A 21150-nucleotide genomic window follows, 5' to 3' on the forward strand; every position below is an offset into this window, starting at 1 on the left:
TTTTATAATTTGTAAAAACACTATTTAAATTACATTCATATTGATCATATAAAACATCTTTAATATGTTCAGGTACCAATAATTTCAATCTTAAGAAACTGTAAAAGTTAAATATGTAACATTTGAAGTGTGTGCGATTATGTTAAAATTAATCTATAAATTTAAAAGAAAATCCCTAAATTACGTATGATTAAATACTTAAATTTCGATCATTTGACAAATCTCATGTAATATACGGGTTCAAAAGCTAGTTAGCATATAAATCATATTGTTGCATCGTTACGATTAAGCTGGGACTGACTATTTATGAAATTAAGCAAAAACAACACACATGTTTAAATTCTTGTCTTCTAATACCTTCTAGAGTTACCCATTATCTATCATTATCTAAAACTAATAATCTATTTTTGAACAAATTACGGACTCGGATACAATAATCGTATTGGGAATGAATTCGTACCATTTAAAGTAACAAACAACAAGTGGTCCCGTAACCGTTAGATCCGTAAACACTTCAATCCAACGGTTCAACACGCACGATACGTTTCTCGAACCATGGACGCCTAAAACACTCGATCGTTTCCGTTTCTCGTGCTTGGAGACCACGAAACCTTCATTTCATCAATCTGTGCAATTATTTCTATTCTATTCATCAATTGATTATGTTAATTGAGTAAATGTGATTGACAGTTATGATGAGGATTATAAAGCTTCGGAGCTGGTTACGTTTTGTTGCGTCATCGCTGGAGAAATATGACGTCATCAGTTCCGGCGAAATAGCTGCGAGACGGTTGAGTTTCCAAAGTTTTGTTGCGTCATCATCGGCGAAATGTGACGCGATGAGTTCCGGCGGTGGTTCCGGTGAATCGTCGGTAAAACGGACGATTTTCCGACGTTTTGTTGCGTCATCACTGGAGAAACGTGACGTAATCAGTTCCGGCGGTGTTTCCGGCGAATTATCGGCGAGGCGGTTGAGTTTACGGCGTTTTATTGCGTCATCATCGGCGAAATATGGCGCGATGAGTTCCGGCGGTGGTTCCGGTGAATCGACGGCGAGACGGACGATCTTCCGACGTTTTGTTGCGTCATTACCGAAGAAATATGACGTCATCAGTTCCGGCGGTGTTTCCGGTGAATTGGCGTCTAGACGGTTGAATTTACGTTGTTTTATTGCGTCATCGTCGGAGAAATGCGACATAATCAGTTTCGGCGGTGTTTCCGGTGAATTGGTGGCGGCGGAGGATGTGTGTTATAACAACGAAGCTGTTGCGTCTACTGTTTTGAAGTCTAGTGTGCTACCGACTCTTCTACAGCCGCGAGTTGTGATATACGACGGCGTTTGTCATCTCTGTCACCGAGGTGAATATTCTCAATTTGTTTTTGTAATTATGAGTTTGTTTGTGTGCAGTTTGTAATGTTTCGGTTAAAGTTCGATATGATTCTAGTTTGAATGATTTTACTGGTTGTGAAATTGATCAGTTATTGCTGCCACATTTGATTAGGCAATGCTTTAATTTTTAGTGTTACTGAATATTAGATATGTTAGTTCTGGTTAGGAGTGTTAGAATATCTGAATATTCTGAATTTGAACTGAGTTTATAATAATCTGAAAATCAAATAATCTGTTTGTGAAATTGATCAAATAATGCTTGGATTTGTGACTGCTGATGTTGAAGGTTAGAGATCATAGTTCTGGTTTGCTGAGCATGGCTAATTGATTTTTTCTCAATTGCTGGTCTATTTGATAAAGTAGTGCTCAAATTTTGTGTTATTGGTTATGAGAGATCTTAGTTCTAGTTAGGATTGTTAGGAACTTTTGAATCTGACCTAAATTTAATCTACTTGTAAAATAAACTGTTTGTAAAATTGATCAAATAATGCTTGGATTTAGGACTGTTGAAGGTTAGAGATTATAATTCTATTTTGCTGAGCGTAGCTAATTAATTTTCTCTAAATTGCTGCTACATTTTGTTTTAAGTAATGCTTAAATTTAGTGTTATTGGTTATTGGAGATTTTAGTGCTAGTTAGGAGTGTTAGAAACTGTTGAATTTGGCCTAAGTTCACAATAATCTACAAATTATATAAACTGTTTGTGAAATTGATCAAATAATGCTTAAATTAAAGGATGCTGACGGTGAGATATCATAGTTTCTGCTTGCTTAGCGTAGCTAATTGATTTTATTTCTAAATTGCTGGTATATTTGATTAAGTAATGCTTAAATTTAGTGTCATTGATTGTTAGTGATCTTAGCTCTAGTTAGGAGTGTTAGAAACTGTTTGTGAGATTGATCAATGAAACTGTTGATGTTGAAGGTTAGAGATCATAGTTCCAGTCTGCCAAGCGTAGCTAATTGATTTTCTCTAAATTGCTGGTACTTTTGATTAAGTAATGTATAAATTTAGTGTTATTGGCTATTAGAGATTTTAGTTCTAATTAGGAGTGTTAGAAACTATTGAATTTGGCCTAAGTTTATAATAATATACAAATTATATAAACTAACTGTTTGTGAAATTGATCAAATAATGGTTGAATTTAGTGATGCTCACGGTGAGATATCGTAGTTTCTGCTTGCTTAGCATAGCTAATTGATTTTCTTTAAATATATATTTGATTAAGTAATGCTCAAATATATTGTTATTGACTGTTAGCGATCTTAGCTCTAGTTAGGAGTGCTAGAAACTGTGGAATTTGACCTGAGTTTATAATAATCTACAAATCAAATAAACTGTTTGTGAAATTGATCAAATAATGCTTGAATTTAGGGATGCTGACGGTGAGATGTCATAGCTTCTGCATGCTTAGTGTAGCTAATTGATTTTCTCTAAATTGCTGGTACATTTGACTAAGTACTGCTTAAATTCAGTGCTACTGATTGTTAGTGATCTTAGTTATAGTAGGAGTGTTTGAAACTGTTGAGTTTGACATAAGTTTATAATAATCTACAAATCTAAACTGTTTGTGAAATTGGTCAAATGATGCTCAGATTTAGGACTGTTGATGTTGAAGGTTAGAGATCATAGTTCCAGTTTGTTGAGCGTAGCCAATTGATTTTCTCTAAAGTGCTGCTACATTTGATTAAGTAGTGCTCAAATTTAGTGTTATTTATTCTCAATTCATTCTATAGCTATGATTTTGCTTGCGTACTTGGTGCAACTTGTAATCTTCTGATTAAAGTTGTTTGATCTGATTTTAGTTTGTTTTTGAACTGTTTGTGAAATTGATCAAATAATGCTCGGGTTTAGGGTTCTGATGGGTTAGAGATCCTAGTTCCTGCTTGCTTAATGTAGCTGAATGAGATGTGTGTAGCATGGTTGCTAGGGGTGCAAAACTGCAAATGAGTTGAGCAGCTCTCGAGCTACTCGAGATTGGATTTAAAAAAAGCTCGAAATGAGCTGAGCTTTTTCGAGCTTGAGCCGAGCCTGAGCTTATAATAAAGCTCATTTAGCTATCGAGCCCGGGTTCCAGTTTTGCGTGAGAAGCTTGTTTAGTCTCATTGAGTCTCAACGAACCTTGCGTATTTTTAAGTTTGATTTTTGAACATCTATGTATTGATTTCACACTGCACAACAGAGCTCAAGCCAAGCTTTGGCTCGTTTAAGGTACTTCACGAGCTCGAGCTGAGCTTAGGCTTGCTTAAGGTATTTTCCAAATTATATAAAATAATTAAACACACATATATATTAATTAATTAATAATAAATGAACCGAGCCCAAGCTTGAAAAAAGACTCATGAGCCGAGCTCAAGCTTTTGAAAAAGAGCTCGAAACGAGCCGAGCGTGAGCTCTCGTAAGTCAAAACAGATCAGTTCGTTTACACCCCTACTAGTTGCGATTCAAACACAATTTCTTTGTATTTTTGATGATTTTCTCCTGAATTGTTGGTACATTTGATTTAAGGAATATTTGAATTCAGTGTTGTTGATTACTAGAGATCATAGTTTTAGTTAGGATTATTAGAAACTGTTAGATTTGGCCTAAGTTCATAATAGCCTACAAGTTAAATAAACTGTTGAATCTGTAGCTTGTTAGGTTATTATTAACGAACTAGAAGAATACACTACAATGCATACTCACAGTTTATGTGACATGCTTTCAAACTCATGGTTACCTCTATGAACCATCAACATTGGACTTTATTCATTCACAAGAAACTTTTGTGACTTTTATCATGCTTATGCAGGGGTGAAGTTGGTGATTAATGCAGACAAACACAGGAAAATCAAGTTCTGTTGTCTCCAATCCAAGGCTGCTGAACCGTACATGAGGATATGTGGTGTGGATCGTGAGGATGTTCTTCGTCGGTTTTTGTTCATTGAAGGACCCTATGAATACCACCAAGGATCTACTGGTTAGCAATGCTAATATTTTTAAATATTTTTTTTTAAATCTTTTTACAAACTGTATGTAAGTTACTATTGTTAATATTCTTTTTACAGCTGCCTTGAAAGTGTTATCTTACTTGCCATTACCATACTCAGCATTGAGCTCACTTATGATCATACCAACTCCCATACGGGATCTTGCATACGACTACATTGCCAAAAGGCGTTATGACTGGTTTGGTAAAGACACAAATTGCTTAGTTTTGAAGGAGAAAGAATTGCTAGAACGGTTCATTGATAGGGATGAAATGGTTCAGAAAGAATGGTCAGACGAGTAACTCGTCTTTTGCAAAGTAAGTTCTTTTAATCCGTGTTTACAGTATTTTGCAAGAAGCTTAGATATGAGTTTAGTAAATGATCACTTGATTAGCGAGTTTTAGTTGAGAGAAATTGTGGTTTAGCCTGTTAATGAAGTAAAGAGTAGAAGTTTAAACGCATTGTAGCTTAAGATGTCTTTTGTGTCTCTTAACTCTACATGAAGCTATTGCCATGGTATATTAACAATCTATTATAAATCTCGTTATTAATGCTTTTATCCCTACCTTAATATGCTTCAACCAATCACATAGTATTCGTCACACACACACACTCATTTTTCAATCTCGGGTAGTCGGGTTACCACCCAAATTCGAAAAAACAAGGGTGGCGGTGGTGTTCCCGAGTTACCCGGGGTACCCGCATCATCTGCATGGGTTTACCCGAGACCGCCTCCACCTTCCTTATGTAAACAAAATTTGTTGAAAGTGATCTTTTTATTTTATTTTTTATCTTTTTAGTATTGCGGATGACAAGTTATTTAATTTATAGATTTTCTACCAGATTGATTACTAAAAATTTGTTAAAATACATTGAACAGTTTGTATGATATCTAAACTTTTATTTGTTTAATAAACAAACTTAGGTGAAAAAAAAGTTCATCAAAAAACTTGGATCAGTCACTTTTTTCAATGGTCTTAAATTAATTTTTTTTTTCTGAACGACTAACGAATCCTTTAAATAGACTACTAGCTAAATTCACCATATCGGCGATGCCGGTTGCATTACACATTTATAAATTAAATTCACCACGTGGTCCTAAATTAATTTCTTTTGCTTAAGGTTTGAAATCATTACACATTTACACATACCTAAATAACATGATCTGCTAGTCGTTATATCACACAATAGTGTCTTTTAATAAATGATACTTAAATTTACATAACATATTGTGAAACTTAAATAAGAAACAAAACTGAACTAGAAGTAACATATCAAGAACAAATTTACAAGCAATGATCAAATACTCCTCGGCCCTACATAAAACTTTTTACTCCTTCACGAGCATAGTGAACATAACTTTAAAATTTGTATCCGAAACGAAGCAAAATGTACCCCCACAATGCAATGCAATAGATTGAACGCCCGACGACGTTCTCTTTCAGCATTTTGAAAGCCCGATGTTATATCGAAATGTCCAAATGTCTCAGCAAGGTTTCCTCTTGTCAACCTTTACATGGATATTGAACCATTTTTTCTTCTTTACCCTGTCCCCTGATGACGGCTTTTGGTGGCCATCTTCTTTTGACTGCTGTGACACACCGCCGTCTTCTTTTGACTGCTTTGACACACCTCGTCTCTTTATTCTATGACCGCTGCTACTGCTACGTTTTGTTGGTGGGATCGTTGTGTACAAGGCGTGTATCTCGTTTCTTTGTTTAAGAAGGTCATCAATCTAGAAAAGTCAACATGTAAAAATTAGCAATAAGTGTGGCTACAATCACAACATATGGGCTTTTTGTTGTATTTGACAATATTACGACTTAGTTTGGAACACCATTTCACTAGCACGCCGTTTGCGGCTATGTTGTCAAAGGTGCTCGGGGGACAAAAAAACAGGTTTGACCAGATCAAAATTTTACCAGTTAAAAACAGCCTAAAAATGCTTGAACCTTGTTTGACTTGACTTGTTCTATAGTCATTTATAGTCGATTTTAAACCGGTTCATATTCTATGCTTGTCTAATTTTTATTGCGTCTCGGGTTATAATCAAACTTTTGTGGTGTGTTGCAAATCAAGTTCAAGCTACTGTAGTTGTCTTGTGAGTCAAGCTCGAATATTAAATACTTGGCTCTTAAAGCTCACAACCGCTAGTCGATTAATATTAACGTTGCTTAATGTTATGATTAGCACTTTCTAATGTTACCTCCTGCATTTCTTGAGCATATCTACTAGTCATCTCCGTGAATTGCGCAAGAACCTGTAGATATATAACATCTAATTCAAATGAAAACAAAATATAATTTAATTTGTCAATTTAAAGACTAATAAAGCGAATCATATTTAACCAACCTCTTTATATTCACTTTCAAACTTAGAAAGCTCGAATCGTTTTGACAAAATCTGACCTTCAACTTCGCGTAGACTCTCCTTCTGTTCTGCAAAAGCAGCTGTGCAGATCACTTCCATTGTGTAGCTTACACTTTTGAAAAAATTGTCACCTACAAAAGAAAACGGGCAATTATATTAAGGGATTGATTATGATCAAAAGAACCCGCGTGTTACCATAATAAATATGTCTCTTCATAATTAAACGGGTCAAATTTACCACCCTTTAATCATAATATTTTGAGACAAGTAAATCTTGCATTTAAACTGACAAATAGGTAGAAACCTAACCGTAAACAGCGAATGTGTGCACGCCGGCTTTTATTTCGTTTATTTCGCATGGTTGAAATCCATCTAGTTTTTTGAAGAAGGCAGAATCTGGATCTTTCGCAGATGCCACCTAGCGTCAGATGGACACAAAGTTAAAAGAGAATAAAGTTATGGAAATTAAGCACACGTTTAACTGTCACAATCACGTAGAGGATGATCAATATTTAGTTATTTACTCACTGAATTAGATGGTCGATCCAGTCGATAGACTGGGAAACCAAGAAAATACATTCCTGCGGATGTCACCTTCCCTGTTTTTGCACTATCTTCCTGCAAATAGTTATAATTTTACAAATTAGGGACATTGTTATTTGTTAGAACTATAATACGAAGAAAAATCCAGCGGTTCTGTACAATAGCTAATTTGCTTATTTTTAAAACTGTGACGTGACATCTTGTCTGTCGTTTTAAAATGTCTGATTTGATATTTAATAATATTGCTTACAGAAACATAGTTTTGAAAAAAGTATCATTTCACAAACATGTAAATAACTATAATTTTAGTTTTTTTAATACTAAGAATTTTTTTACACATGTGGCATCTAATGTAGTAGTTAGCATGGCATCAACAAACGCGACATCAGGTAAAATCAGTCCAAAAGAGGTTCATTGCTAAAATTGTTTATAACTTAAGTTGCTGAATAGAACTATACCTGTAGAGCGAGATTCAATCCACCATTTTCTTCCAGATCGAAATACAAAAGCTGCACAAAGTTAAAAGATTTTGAGTAAACACAGGACGTTATGCTTATATCAGTCTATCAGGTTAGAAGAGTACAGAAACTAATGAATGAATCAACACTATTTTTTTATCAAGCAGTTAAATGTGCATACTAGTTTTGCAAGTAGATAATTAAAAGTACACTCTAAGCAACTTTCGATCCGTTAAAAGAAAAATATAACATGAGTAAACCAATATATAAGTAACTAGGTCAAAATTAATCTATATGACTATGATATACATCAGAGTTTCAAAACTGGATCCTAACCGGCAAAATTTGAAGTTTAAAATTAATCATAAATAAATGTCAATCAATCTCCGTTATGAGTTTGTCAAGAAATAAATCGATTACTAACCTTAAACTTGCTCTTGTCGGATGATTGCACTCGGCAAACTAATCCAGCTTGCGCTTCTTGCTCTGTTATTTTGACTGAATAGAAATGAGCACATTGCTTCTCAACCTGCACCATTTGCAATATATTTCATATGAATATAATATAATTTAGTATGGGGGTAGGGACCTATAAACACCTTTTTTTTGTAAATAATTGCTGTTTAAATATTATAATCGAATTTAAACTGCAATTATTTAAAGCATTTGAACACATATCATTGGTTTATTTGACTCACCACATGAAAAGGAAGAGAGTGTGGGGACCTCATAATGCAAATGCATAAAACTTGAAAAAGTTAAATAATTCGAACTTTGTCACTTGCAAGAGTTGTTTTATTTATCTTATAGCAACAGGCAACAGATTTTAGCATTCAAACTTTCATATATCTTTCTAAATTTGATAAAATCATATCTAACCTTTTAGCAACTTATCTATTTTCGTTTATACCAAATTTGACAAAAAAAAAACAAATTGGATGACGAATAAAAAGTTATAATATAGTAATATGACTATTATGTAACTGAAAATTTATCAAATGGCCAATAACGGAAGGACATTTTCATCATGTGATACGTACAAATTATGACTTTATATTCTCCATCTAATTTGGTTTTTGTCAGATTTGGTATTAACGAAATTTAATCTTTTGAATCACTAAAAATATCATATTTGAACTACTTTATAGACCCATCCCGTGTGTATCTAGTTTCGTTTATACCAAATTTGACTAGAAACCAAATTGGATGATGAATATAAAGTTAAAATCTGTGGAGAACAAAAATAGCCTTGATTACTTTTGACTATTATGCAATTGAAAATTTTATAAATGGCCAATACTGGAAGGACATTTTCGTCATGTGATATGTACAAGTCATAACTTTATATTCACCATCTAATTTGGTTTTTTTGTCAGATTTGGTATAAACAAAACTGGATACATACTTGTTGACACTAAATAAAAGATAACCAATTACTTAAAGCAAAGTGAATTAAAACCACAAACTAGATAAAGAAACATTAGCGGTTAGCCTACCTTTCGAACAACAGGTTGCCCTAACGCGATTGGCTCAACGGTAACTGCACCATGTAGTGCCTCCTCCAACAAAATGGCGGATACGGTAGTTTTTATGGGCACTCCAAGTTTGCTGCAATAATATGCATTTTATAGAAACCCTAACTTCAATAAGATAATTAGAAGCATACAAATTAATAAACAAAAGTAGAGGTACAAGATGGATGAGTTGGGGAATTGGTCAAAAGTTGTCATTTTTAGTACAGGTCGAACAACTTTTTTCTGTCTATTTTAGGAATATTATTATGAAAAAAAAAAACAATTTCAGTTATGAGTGCATTGTATGAAAACATAACTAATAAGTAGGTAAGCAGTTATAACTTTTACAATCTTGAAACCATAAACGATAGGATGCTTTATGCATTATTAATAATATCTGGGAGAATTTCGACCCGTTTTTGAGATAAAAAACAACCCAAATCGTTCCATTTATAAGTAAATTTGTCATAAAGACCACCTCTAAGACAGAAAAAAATGTTTTACGAGTGTTTTGTTGTAAAAAAAAACCTGAAAATTGCAGCGAACATTGTATTCATAGCACCCAAGCTTGAAAGATCTAGCTCCAAATCTTGGCCTTCTTTGTCAACAGCCTGCACCCATGACTAATGTGTCAACATAAACTAAAAAAACAATTATAAAAGATTTTAATTTATTTTGTGACATATCAATGAATATGGATAATTCGACCTCAAACCCAGCAGTATCGTATTGATGCCTTTTATCCGGATCAGATAGAATGTTGTAGGAAAATGTTATCTCGTTAAACATGTCACTTGCTTTAGGGTCATTTGCATTCTTGTCAGGATGGTACCTATGATACATTAACAACATAAATTCATCAGCAACAGTCAATAAATAAAGTAGCACATGAATTTATTGCAGATTAATATGCGTATTAAAAAGGGAAAAGAAACTTATCAAAACAAATAATGGCTTAATTTGAGAAGCGCGGTCATTTCTTATCATTAAGAGACATGAAAATATATAAGATGAAACGAAGAAGGTCTCTAAAGTTTAAGATAAAACCGCAAATGAAACATAAGGCGATTAAATGTCAAACAATACTCAATTCGTTTAACCAATTTATTATTTATGGTTGTTTTTGTAAGTTGCTTCATGCTTGGTAAGCATAGCAACAAGTTGGCTTATATAAAGGACTTTTCTAACAAAAACAACTCAACCATAGAGTTAGCAATCCCGTTAGATTAATTATTAAAAAACATAACAAATAGTTGATCTAAAATACTTCCTAAGATATCTTTAATACATAACCATTTTCAACTAGAGATCTGCGAGAACCACATAAAAACACTATATCTATATTGAATGCACATTGCACACTCGCACACCATACCTCCTATCCCTAATAAAAACATTCCTTAGACCATATAATCACCTAACCCTTCCTCAAATTACCAACAACACAAAGAACCAAATATGGTAATTACGCAATTAATTCCTCAAATACCAAATCCGCATTTAACAATTCATAAAACACTAGATTAACAAACTCAGATGTATTTCTCTAAGTCAAAATTCACCATAAATTAACAGAAATTATACCTAATATATAACAAAATTAATCAAACCAAACTACTAATTTTTCATATAATTCTAGCTCTTATACCTCCATTTCACGTATGTATATAACGCCAGTTAGATTTGGTAATTAACCGATCTACGAACCGAACCGAAAACCGACATAATGTTTGCTCGCTCACTCCTAACACAAAGAACTAAATGTGATATTATATAATTCGTAGCCTAGGGCTTATAAGCAAAATCAACAAAAACATAGTTAATTACTACACCAAATCTGCATATAACAATTCATAAAACGCTAACTTAGCAAACTCGTACCACGTATTTTTTCTCTAAATCTAAATTCAACATTAATCAACTTCAATACCTAATTTCTAACGAAATTAACGGATATCTAAAAGAAGAAAACCCAAGTTTATTTCTAACAAAATTAACTCATCTAGTAACCGAAAACAAAACCGACACACAAACCAAAATAACCGAACTGAACCAATGTTTGGTGCTTACTCCTAAGTCACAAAGAACCAAAATGTGATATAATAAGTAGATAAATCCTGTAGGCTAGGGCTTATAAGCAAAATCCATAAAAACATATAATTAAATTAATTAATCACTAAAATACCAAATCTGCATTTAAATATCTAAATTCAAAATAAACTAACTGAAATTATACCTAATTGAGTAATTTCCAACCAAAAAATTAAAAAATAAAAAATAAAATAAATAATTCTGCATTTAAAGATCTAAATTCAAAATAAACTAACTGAAATTATACCCAATTGAGTCATCTCGCCAAAAAAAAAAAAAAAAAAAACAAACTTACTTCAAGGCCAATTTACGGTAAGCAGATTTAATCTCCTGATCTGTAGAGTTACGAGCTACACCCAGCACGTCGTACGGATCTCTGAACCCATTGTTATTAGACGACTTATTCGGCGGCATATTTCAAACAAAACCTAATAATAATAATAATAAGGTTGCGTGGTGGGTTGAAAATTGACGGTGAGGTTTAGATTCGAGTTGTTGTGACGGAGAACAACAACGGAATCACAGCCTCTTTGGAGTCTTGAAGAGAAGATGATGGCGATAAAAGTTTTGTCTTGGTTTGAAATGTTGCTAATTAGTCCTTGTGTTTTTTTAGAGATCCATGGATTTCGAAATATCCGAAAATCAAAATCTGATTTTCGGATTAGGACATTGATTTTAAATATTTTCGGATAAGATGTAGTAAGTAGTAAATATTGTTTGTAAATTTCTGAATAAGTTTTGGATAATTTTATGACATTTCGGATAATTTTTTGAATATTTCGGATAGTTTTTCAGATTTTCGAAATTTATTTTTTTAAGTAGTTGTTTAAATATTTTTTTAAGGTAGATCGGCTCATTGTCCAGTCTGATTTCAAAATTTCATATTGTGATTCGCATAATGAAATCGTTTGTGTTTGTTCGATTCCGTTATAACTAGGGGTGTTCATTAAAAGATCAGGATCCATATCCGAAATATCAGAAAATCAGAATCTGAATTTTCATATTCGGATTAGGATAATGGGTTTAGAAATTTTTAGATAAGATTTAGTAAATTATAAATTTTGGATAAGTTTTGGATATTTTAGATAATCTTTTGACATTTCGAATAATTTTTTGAATATTTCAGATAGTTTTTTGGATATTTCGGATTTTCGAAATATATATTTCTTTTAAAGTAGTTCTTTAAATATTTTTCTTCAGATCGGCTCACTATCCAATCGGATTTCAAAATTTCATATTATGATTCGGATAGTGAAATCCACTATCCGAAATGTTTAGATATCCGACTTTGAATACCCCTAGTTACAACCTTACTGATATCTACGTTCTGGGTAATAACGGTAGCCGGATAATGAAGTGTCATCATGAAATATGAGTGTGCAGTTAGTTTCGTTATTAGCCTAAACCGGTTCGGTTTTATTCGATTAGGGGTGTGCACAGTTCGGTTTGGTTTATTTGGTTAGTCGCTTGTTTTGGGTTAATACTGGTTAACAACCAAAACTAATTTGGGCTAAACATCTTGTTTAGTGATACATTAAATGGATGTATAAAACGTGAAATACATTAAATGAATGTTTAAAAGCTAGAAATATATAAAATGTTAATGGTTTGGTTCGGTTAGCTTTGGTTAACCGCGAGTCCAAAAAAAAGACTATAGCTGATTTCCGTTAGTTTTCGGTTCAGTCTCGGTTAACAGTTCAACTATTTTTCTCACCCATACAGCCCTACCATCAGTCATCCTGCCTATATATTCTCACCAACAAATCAATGGCGTTAGGAAAGATAAGGCGACACTCACCATCAATACAAGTATACAACACCAACCATGGTGTACACATTCATGGCCATATGTTTCATGTTTTCAATGCTTAATTATCTGTTGCAATACTTATTCTCACACATGAGTCGGGATCAAGAACACAGACCGCTGGAGACTAATGATGTTGTTTCCTTAAGCCTACCATCTAGTGTAGCTGCAATATACAAATAAAACAAGTTTGGTTTATAAACTTGCTTGATCTTAATCATATGATTAATGAATTTGCTTACTAGGGATGTAAAATGTAATCTTTTGAATGTTAAGGGGGGTTGAAGTCATAGAGCAAATTAATTAAATAAAAACTAACGTAAAACATAATTATTGGTATTATAGAAATTGAGAATATGTCATCATATTGTATCATTATCCAATTGAGTGTCCCATTATCAAATACGCCATAATACCCATATCCCACTAATTAATTGGTTTGTTTGTGAATTATTAAATATACAAAAAGTATTTAATACAACTTTTTAAATTCAATTAGATATAAGATCGGTATTATACATGTATCAGTATCGAAAGTACCTGTAACGAAAATTATTAAAACTTATATCTTATAACAATTAAAAAAAACTTTGCATAGATCTATCTTTTTTATTAAATCATTTTAAGATTCTTCCGATTTGGTAGTCTTTCTAGTCTGCTAGTTAAGTTGAAAGTTTCAAATACCAAATTAAGGGATTTATTAAAAAGTCAAAATATCAAAATTCCTCAATTATATTTTTAAATATATAGCATGGATAGATACAGTTCGGTTTAATTGGTTCATTTAAAGATTCAAACTGCAAACCAAACCGTACATGACAGTTTGTAAAAACTTCAAAATGGTGGGCCAACTTATGAATCATCAACCCAACCAAACCGATCAAATATGTGTTAGGCGTTTTATTTGATTTTAGACAAGCTATACTAATAAAAATGATATGTCGAACACCAAACCAAAACTGTTTTATACTCCTTAATGTTTTTTATTTTATAATATTTTAGAATAACTCACAGACTTGTCTAAACTACTAATTCTACTCCGCAATTCACAATAAGATGTGAGCCCTTGACTTCTAGAAGATGGTCACCATTTAACGCTCCAAAATGTCATTGGATTAAATACATAGTTGTTTATATACTCGTTAACAGCTTGTCAACATTTAACAAGCAACTCGCAAGCTTGTTCAAACTATCGGTTTAGTGCGAGAGAAAATGAATTGTGACTATTCAATCTGCTTGCAATCCTCTCCGCAGAGACTCAGTCCGACGCCTTCAGCTCATAGTTATTTAGTTTTTGTTTCTTCAACTACCTAGATAACTTAAGTTGCATTCATCTTATCATATTGGTTAGCAAAGTATTAATGAGATTTCTTAATTCAAATATAACTTCTTCTCATGTTATTTTTTTTAAGCACAAGTATCTTATTTCAAAATTTATATTTATTAAAGAAACATCTAAAAATACATAAATAAACATTTTAATTCCCAAAGACCAGGAGACCCAAATTATCTACTTTCTAACTTTTTTATTTCACATTACAAAGGAAAATTTTTAACAATACTTACTTTTTTTTAATTACAACAAATAACAAAGAAAATAATTAATGAACTCATTGTTATTACTTAAAACATAAACAACATATAAAGGAGGTTGATTTGATACCTAAATGAAGATAGAGATACAACTCCTTAAATTGCTTTTCATTTACATGATGTCTCTAATAGTCAAAAGTCTCCAAAAGTCAAAGTCAACTTGACTATTAAAAAAAATCAACAAAAACATACCCCACAAAGCTATTCTATACCCATCACAAAATTCTCTATGTAATCACGTTTCATACAATCAATGTTTTCCTACCATCAAGTCTAAAACCGTATTATGACCGATTAAAAAGTAAAACCGCTCGTAAAAAAAGATCAAAAGCAATCCTTGACCAATGTCTACTAAGCATGTTGTAAACATAGGTTTACAAAGCAGGGTATTTTCCGAGTAATCGCTACAAAGTATGGTGCCGAAACGACTTTCTTTAACCCCGCCTAGAACTAAGAATCGATCAAAGGTGGCAAGCTTAGCCAAACTCAGATCGAGTTGGTCAACTTGTGCCGATTTTGACTTAAAAGAATAAAACATAATTCGTATGTCTATAATATTAAAGAACAAATATCATTTTTTAACTAACGATTAGCAATTTTTAGAATAATTTAGTATTGAAAAATGTATGTCTCTTACTTATATTGTTAATATTGATAATCAACTATTTTGTTATAAATATTAATCAACTTATGATATATGACATATATATAATATACAACTATGTTCGAGTACTCCGAATACACCTAACTCACCAGTCGGCTGCCTAAAGCCTGCTAGCGACTTTTTCAAGTTTGCTACTAAGTATGCATCAAGTTATTATGCCATTTTTATGATAAAGAGTGGTGAAGATATTAATGCTAGAATTAATATAAATGTTGATAGATTCGTCGGTGGGCATATTATTATTATTATTATACATATAGTTCTTGGCTTTTGGTGAGGCAAATTGAAAGAAGCCCCACAAATAAAGCTAACTTAGGTTTCTGATGGGTCAATGTTAAACACATTAGAAGACCATTAGAAATTTAGAAGGTCTTGGTTGGACCACAATGATGAGAAGATAATGTACAAATTGATTAATATTGAAAATTAGTGGTACTTAATCTATTGCGCTGTGGCGAGATTTGGTGCTCGCTATAATGACGGAAAAAGAAAACCCAAAATAAATAAAGTCGTAATATGTTCAAAAAGATATCGGTGCATCTTTGGTTCGTTATTTTCTTCATTATTTAACTTTTAAAGATTTTTAATAATTTTTATTGAGTTACTAAACTATCATTTATATACTATATATAATCTAATTAAGAAAAATAGTATATATAATATAATGGATAAAAAATAAAAAATAAAAAATAAAAATAGGATTCAAAGATCCAAATAATCACAGTTCAAATTAGAGGTGCAAATGTGCAAATAATCAGTAGTATTTAAGCATGTTACTATTTAAGCTAGGCCTCATTAATCTAGTCCACCAGCTTCAGCCCAAAAGTGCCACCAGACTTAGCCCATTAGCAACATTAGCCCATTACTTAACTAAAGTTACTAAACTACTAAAGTACACACATTAAGTCCAGCAATCACATTGAGTCATTTGTATTGTTTTCATATTCGTGTTACAAATTGATTAATTAAAACAAAAACCAAATCAAACTTAATTAAATATTCGGTTTCAATTAGTTATTTGGTATTAAGAAGTTTAATTTGGGTAAGCCATTCGCAGTTTCACAGCTTGAATTTGTTCATACTTACACATGCATGGCTTAATCTTTAAGACAAGCATATGCCGAGAGTCGTTTAGGGTTACAAAGAGGCCACATGCAACACGCTTACCGTAAAAAAGGGGCGACATGACACAAGGCCTTTAAGCTATAGATTTTCCTCTTTGTGTTACAAATAGATATAGCAATTCAAAACCTAACTGTTTTCGTGTCATGTTCGTTACGTGCCAAAAATTACCACCCGAATATCTTAATGATCGGACCGGTTAAGCCCCTTGAACCATTTTCCATTAGAAATGATCGGACCGGTGAACTTGAGGGCAAGATGTCTAACTTTTTTTATTTATTTTGTATTTTCTAATTTGTTTAGTACATAACTATTAACTTTTGACCACATAAACGTGTTAGATATTCAACCATAGCTAAAGCATGTATACTTGAAATGATCTACATAGAACTACTTCTAAGGATATGGCGTTCATGTATTACCGTCGTTAACGCCTTTTAGGAACATACGATGTTCCCTTGTCAAATTAGCGTTTATAATTATGTCATTGCTTCTTAAACCCAATTCGATTCATCAATGTACTCCTAAAAGAACACTACTTTCCATATGGATACCCTAGAATCAACCTCGAAATCTTAACATGATTATTGTTAGGATTAAACGCGTACACATGAACAAAACACGAAAGCAGTAAACGAACATAGAAATTTTACATGGTTCGGGTCTATCTATTTAAACCAACCTACGTCCACGACTGCAACTATGATTTATTTTTATTTAAGGTGCTCAGGAGAATTACAATGGCCGGGGGCCTCTACTAACATTGGCGAAATATGTTGCTTGCTCCCCTCCCCAGTTATGCGTTTTTGTCCGAAATATTGAGCCTCCCCCGTTTTCGTTCAAGCTTCACCACTATCCACTAGCCCAACAACAATAATGCACCACGCTAAAGTAATTCAACGACCTCTAATGCCTACTTCCTCATTGGCTAACGAGTCAAACAATGAAGGAGAAAAATGATAGACAAGATAACGACTCAATTTAATAAGTAAACAAGTTAGAAAATGGACCTTAATATAAAATGAAGTCCGTTCGGAAAGAGAGGTTTAACAAAGTTGACATCACATATGATACTAATTAAATGTTTTAACATGTACGTTATGTGAAGCTACTTAGTATGAGGTACTACTTGAATTTCGTAAGTGTTAATAACTTTACCCTCAACAAGTTCTTGACATTTTTAATAACATTTGGAAAATAGAAACTCATATGAAAATTTTGAAGAGGGGTATTATAGGCATTAGGCAACACAATGAATCATGTATAGTAAAAAACTTAAAACAAGTAATTGACCAAAATTAAGAGACAAAGAGAAAAAGGGACAATCATTTGAAATGAGAATTATATATACAAAAAAAGCTAAACCTCATCATACCAAAAAGACATGGTTGGGTTTATCTCATCATTTCTAAGCTCTTACCCTTTGTTTTTACCATTGCAAATTTTCATACTTAAGCAACAAGCTTGTTAAATAATTATTTGTGTAAGAGAAAAAAAAACTTTTAATATAATTATATTTAATTTTAAAGAAGAGAGATTTAATTTAATAATGACCATATTGGTTTACAATTTCATTTTTTACTATTTATAAATATTGGTTTAATTATATTTAATTTTAAAGACACAAAGTTTTAATATTGGTTTAACTATATATATAATTTTAAAGACACATTTTCAAAAACTTCAAAATAACTATACTGCTTTATAATTTCATTTTTTTTTCTTTTTTTTTAATTTTTAGAAGTAAGAAGAGATAGAAGTAAGAAGAGATAAGTTTAGTCGTGGCCAGACATTAATTTTCTCCGGATAAAATGAAACAAGCTAACATTTTAATAGTTATAAACATAATAACATGGTTTATATGTGTCAAGGAAAATGAACGATAAAATGATCTATCAATAAATAAAAATTTATGAAAAAAAATATATTCTTGTGGCCTTTATTTAAACAAAAAGTAACATTAGTGTTACAAGAAAAAAAAAATTAAGTAGCCTTATAGAACTTTAGGTACTTGCTTATGTGCGATTTAAATTACTGATATCACATATAACTTTGTTTTAAAGATTATTTTAAGCAACAATCTTAAGTAGGACTGATAAAAGTATTTATATTCGTTAAAAATTTAATTTTAATACTGAACTCACTTATGTAATTAGTTTATAAATATTTTTTTTCAGTAATGTGCAAGTAGTAGTCATTCAAGATGGCACGGGGGGAGCCTTTTCATAAATACAGAGATGATTATCGTATGTATTAAAAAATTAAATAATAATAATTATAATAATGGATGTCGAATTTCTTTTTCTATATAACTAATTAAAAAAACAATATTCAATATCTAGATCATCATTATGCCTAGTGAGAATATATTATATATGTTTTCCAATGAAAATGAAAAAGATGTCAATACCCACCCAAACAACTAAGACACGATTTACAACAACAACTCGTAACGTAAAAATCAGACCACCCAAACAAAACTTGATATCAAGTATTTTCAAACTCCAAATCATTCCTACTTAACCAGATTCTCCAACAAAAGTTGCCAGAACCACGGCATTAGTTCGATTAATACATAAAGTTTACCGGAATAATGTTCAAATTGTATGCAAGAGATTTTCCGGCTAATTTTATCAGTTAATACTATATATAAGTTTAACCATTAGAAAAAAACTTAGAAGGACAAAAATATAAAAAGGGTATCTTATGAAGTTCAAATTATAAGTTTAACAATCAATATGAAATGACCAAATTGATAAGATCGATCTCTAAACATATTATATGTTTTTAGTGTATGCATATAGCTAATTAATTAATGAGCATTTTAACACATTATTATACATGCACAATATACAAATAACATCTAAATATTGTATATGTTTGTTTTTCATGTTTAAATTATCATACAAAATAAACCCTAGCCAGATATTTATTTATTTATTTTGAATTTAACTGGATTCAATCACATGATATATAATAATACATATACACATACACACACATAAACAAAGAGATTATCAAAACAAGTTTGAATTGAAACAAGTTCAATTCACATGCAATATTCTTCACAAAAACAAAATCACAATGATGAAAAAACAGTTAATAATAACAATAATATTATGTCTTACATGAATATAGAAACTTCATACACTTCTACCTCTTCTTTGTTCAACTTTCACAACAACAAACATCATGAACACATTTATTATATATTCTTCTCCAGTCAACAACATCCTTAGACAAACATAAAAAAGAATAACAAAAACACAATCTAAAACAGCAAAACTAGATCAAACAAGAACATACTAGGTTTTGTTTGATCTAAGCAAACAATATATATAATATATATATATGATATATCGGACCATTATGCTTTCATTCCCCATGAGATCCATATTCAGAAGAAAGTTAGAGAGAGAAAAGAGTTGACCTTTGATCTAGAATTAGAATTAGAATTAGGGTTTCTTTTTTCTTCTTCTTCTTCTTTAATGAATTCATATCTTTTTATTACTTCTTGAAATGAAAGACTTAATATTTTCTTTCTAACTCTCTTTAGTAGTAATCTTTTTGCTTTCGGTTTTGCGGTTTCAATCGATCTTTGAGGAGCAACAAATGATGAGAGAGAGAGGTCAGCAGACATGATCATTGCTAAGAGAGAGAGAGGGAGAAAGTCTAAAATAATGAGAATTTGAATGATGTACACCAAGGTATATATGATTTACTGTAGATGTACAAAGGTTTTTTTGTTTACTTGGTGTCCCTTTTTTCACATGAAATCTAGTGTATATGATGAAACCTATAGGACAAGTTAAACATCCCTTTTTCAGCCAGGGGTTTAAACAAGTCGAGCTAGAACTCAGCTCGTTGGCTCGTTTGAACTTATGAGAGCTTGAACTTAAAATTGTTTTTTTTTCAAGCACTCAGCTTATTTTATATTTATTAATTAATTTACATATGTTTTTTTTAGGATTAATATATTTTGAGAAAAACTTTATATTCAACAATTTATTTACATATGTTTTTTTTAGAATTAATATATTTTGAGAAAAACTTTAAATGAGACGTTTAAGCTTGACTCGATATCATGTAGTACCTTAATTAAGCGAGCCAAATCACGGCTCAAGCTCGTTTGTGCAATTAGTACATAGAACTCCAAAAGATGTAAAATTAAAAAAATACACATGGTTCGTTAAGGTTCAACGAGCCTAAACGAGCTTCCTGGATTGAGCTCGGGCTCAATAACTAAACAAGCTATATTTGAGGTTCAGGCTCGTCTCGAGCTTGAAAAAGCTCGGTCATTTTGAGTTTTTTATCGATCTAAGTTTGAGTAACTCGCGAACGGCTCCACTTATTTGCATCCTATTTTCCACAATAGTTATTCTTTCTAAGAAAAACTACAACCATATTATCCTAATCTTAACTATATGCTAACAACAATATAAATTGTGACATTATCAAAAGCATAGTGGCACTAGACAAACTTTTTCATAATTTTACCATAGCGGTTGAAATAATAATCTTTTAGATTTTCATGATTCTTTGTCATAGGTCACGTTTAGTAAGAATTAGCCTTTCTCCTTCTAACAGCTTGTTCATGACATGTAGCCTTGGTTCCTTGTAACATATTAA

The 21150-nt window shown here is 31.8% G+C and overlaps 2 protein-coding genes across 2 annotated transcripts; one reads left to right on the top strand and one right to left on the bottom strand.

The window, feature by feature from the left end:
• Positions 1 to 695: 695 nt before the first annotated feature.
• LOC143540657 (uncharacterized) lies at positions 696 to 4770 on the top strand. Its single transcript, XM_077033655.1, has 3 exons — positions 696 to 1359; positions 4182 to 4349; positions 4438 to 4770. Exons 1-3 carry the CDS (start codon positions 696 to 698, stop codon positions 4659 to 4661), a joined length of 1056 nt encoding a protein of 351 aa, XP_076889770.1. The 3' UTR covers positions 4662 to 4770.
• A 1035-nt stretch (positions 4771 to 5805) lies between these two features.
• Positions 5806 to 11707, bottom strand: LOC143540648 (chaperone protein dnaJ 16-like). Its single transcript, XM_077033648.1, has 11 exons — positions 11631 to 11707; positions 9953 to 10076; positions 9773 to 9855; positions 9227 to 9338; positions 8155 to 8259; positions 7731 to 7781; positions 7258 to 7347; positions 7039 to 7147; positions 6712 to 6860; positions 6566 to 6619; positions 5806 to 6094 (listed from the first exon to the last, which is right to left on the bottom strand). Exons 2-11 carry the CDS (start codon positions 10031 to 10033, stop codon positions 5846 to 5848), a joined length of 1083 nt encoding a protein of 360 aa, XP_076889763.1. The 5' UTR covers positions 10034 to 10076; positions 11631 to 11707; the 3' UTR covers positions 5806 to 5845.
• Between the last annotated feature and the right edge of the window lie 9443 nt (positions 11708 to 21150).

Source organism: Bidens hawaiensis, unplaced genomic scaffold (assembly GCF_021521415.1).
Source record: "Bidens hawaiensis isolate Kalapana, Puna unplaced genomic scaffold, B.hawaiensis_p1.1 tig00012287_1, whole genome shotgun sequence".
In the NCBI taxonomy this organism is placed as follows: Eukaryota; Viridiplantae; Streptophyta; class Magnoliopsida; order Asterales; family Asteraceae; genus Bidens; species Bidens hawaiensis.

Excerpts from the sequence above, each read along its gene's own strand:
- LOC143540648 (XM_077033648.1), bottom strand. The coding sequence starts at position 10,033 with ATGTTTAACGAGATAACATTTTCCTACAACATTCTATCTGATCCGGAT. Across the intron at positions 6,620-6,711 it reads TTGAAAGTGAATATAAAGAG|GTTCTTGCGCAATTCACGGA; the intron begins GTTGGTTAAATA and ends ATATATCTACAG. Across the intron at positions 6,095-6,565 it reads ATGCTCAAGAAATGCAGGAG|ATTGATGACCTTCTTAAACA; the intron begins GTAACATTAGAA and ends TGACTTTTCTAG.
- LOC143540657 (XM_077033655.1), top strand. The coding sequence starts at position 696 with ATGAGGATTATAAAGCTTCGGAGCTGGTTACGTTTTGTTGCGTCATCG. Across the intron at positions 1,360-4,181 it reads TTGTCATCTCTGTCACCGAG|GGGTGAAGTTGGTGATTAAT; the intron begins GTGAATATTCTC and ends ATGCTTATGCAG. Across the intron at positions 4,350-4,437 it reads ATACCACCAAGGATCTACTG|CTGCCTTGAAAGTGTTATCT; the intron begins GTTAGCAATGCT and ends TTCTTTTTACAG.